Source organism: Halictus rubicundus, unplaced genomic scaffold (assembly GCF_050948215.1).
Source record: "Halictus rubicundus isolate RS-2024b unplaced genomic scaffold, iyHalRubi1_principal scaffold0025, whole genome shotgun sequence".
Taxonomy (NCBI): domain Eukaryota; kingdom Metazoa; phylum Arthropoda; class Insecta; order Hymenoptera; family Halictidae; genus Halictus; species Halictus rubicundus.
Genome location: NW_027488566.1, coordinates 344051 through 346073, shown reverse-complemented (window position 1 = coordinate 346073; position 2023 = coordinate 344051). Strand labels below are relative to the sequence as shown.

The 2023-nt window shown below is 42.0% G+C and overlaps 1 protein-coding gene across 1 annotated transcript; it reads left to right on the top strand.

Annotated features, from left to right (window-relative positions):
* Window positions 1-981: 981 nt before the first annotated feature.
* LOC143363165 (uncharacterized) lies at window positions 982-1581 on the top strand. Its single transcript, XM_076803767.1, has one exon. It carries the CDS (start codon window positions 982-984, stop codon window positions 1579-1581), a length of 600 nt encoding a protein of 199 aa, XP_076659882.1.
* Window positions 1582-2023: the final 442 nt, after the last annotated feature.

The following is a 2023-nucleotide window of genomic DNA, read 5'->3' as shown; positions in this document are numbered from 1 at the left end:
ATTTCTGTTCCCTGAGAGAGCAGAGTTCATAAAGTTTTAGCTAACAACTGAGACTGTGAATGCCTTGATAACATCCTCGATTCAATTGTCAATATAATAATAGAAATGCAAGATTGTCTTTACTTGGCAATACAATATGAATTACAATTATTAGAATGTGAATTTTATTCATAACAAAACGAGTAGGTCAAACACAAAACAGTAAATACATTGAAAGAATTTGGGGATATTTCTATATCTTCAATTCATCGAAATTATTCAAAGAGGAAATGCATTTTTCTTTCACTTTTGTTCCTTACGATTGACTCAGATTTTTTCTATTTTGCATAAGGATCTGCCATCGAACAATTCTATTTAACATTCTTTTTATTTTACAGTCAGATTTGGATTGTTATAATTATTAGACAACATCAGGCCCATGTCTTTAATTGAGAATTTTGTGTATTTAATTTTTAATGTATTTAATATAATTAAAAAATGTTGTTCTTCCTTGTAAGGGCCGAGTCCTGGCGCCATTTGAAGTAACTTTTCCGTTGCAAAAATGTTGTCCGCGGCTTTATCACCGAGTTATTAACGAAAAACGCGAGCCAATCAGACCACGGCTACAGTAGACGAGATACCGGTTCGGCGATAGGTCCCGCTGAGGGTGACGTCAGCACTGGTCGCGCTGTGATTGGGCTGTGTGTGTGTGTGTGTGTGTGTGTGTCTTTTTGCGGAGAACATTTTGGGAAATAACAAAATTACTTCAAATGACCTCAGGAATCACCTCTTTCAAGAAAGTACAACTCTATTGGGACACCCTGTATATTTATTTTGTTTAAATATTTATGTGTTTATACATCTTACGTCAACTGTCGTTTCAGAAAGATAATCCTACTCCAATATTTAATAACGAATAAATTCTGTGCATTCGTGACACAAAATATTATGTGATCCCATAATTAATAAGTAACGTCATTTTTTATTTTTTTCGGGAATGGCATGAAAAAATTAGTTGTAATATGGAAAGAGGACAATGACTGTCCTCCGACTGTCCTCTTAGGATTACGCGTGCACGTGCGGGCGGACGTCGGTGCGTCCCCGGCCGAATTCGTGTTCGGCTCGACCCTGCGCCTCCCGGGTGAGTTCTTTCTGTCTGAGAACGACTCTCCCGATCCCAACGTCTTCTTGGAAGAATTCAAACGCTTTATGCGCGAGATGCGACCGATGCCGGTTGTGCATAACTGCAGGAAGCGTGCGTTCGTATTCAAGGAGTTGCAGTCCTGCACGCACGTCTTCATGCGGCGTATGGCACGGAAGGCTCTAGAACAGCCGTATACCGGCCCGCACAGAGTTGTGAACCGGATTACCGACCGCGTCCATATTATAGACGTGAACGGCAAGGAGCGCTCTGTCTTCATAGAGCTTCTGAAACCTGCGTTCGGTCTTGCGGACCTGCCGGCCGCGGCAACCCCTGGCACATCCGTTGTGCCCGCCGATGCGTGTACGCCTGGCCCTTCTGGCTCATCGCGCCCCGTTCTAAGAACGTACGCGAAAAGAAAGTCGGTGCGCTTCATGCCGACCGCGCAAAGCAGTTGTTAACACGCGTCCGTTGCGTATGCAACACTTGTATATATAGTTTTAGTCTTATGTATTATAATTGACGCCGCTTAGTATATTAAGTTGTGTATTGTGTTGTCACGTCCGGTGGTTCGACCGCTAAAGACTAAAAGATTATCACGAAAATCCGATAATGCCACACGAGAGGTAAAACGTAGAAATAAGATAGTATAATAAGCAAATATATATAACACAAGAAATTAAAACCCTGTTAGCTCAAGCGCGCAATACCACAGCATAGCAACAAGAAATTATAGCAACTACGAAACACGCAAATGAAGATCGGTTTACATTCCGAAAAGCCAATAACAATGGCATCACGCCATGCTGAGTAACGAGGAAAAGATGCCGACTCCTTAGTAAGAAGACCCTGACGACAAGGAGCCGACCAGTCAAGAGAAAACTAAAATATTCAAGGTGGAGA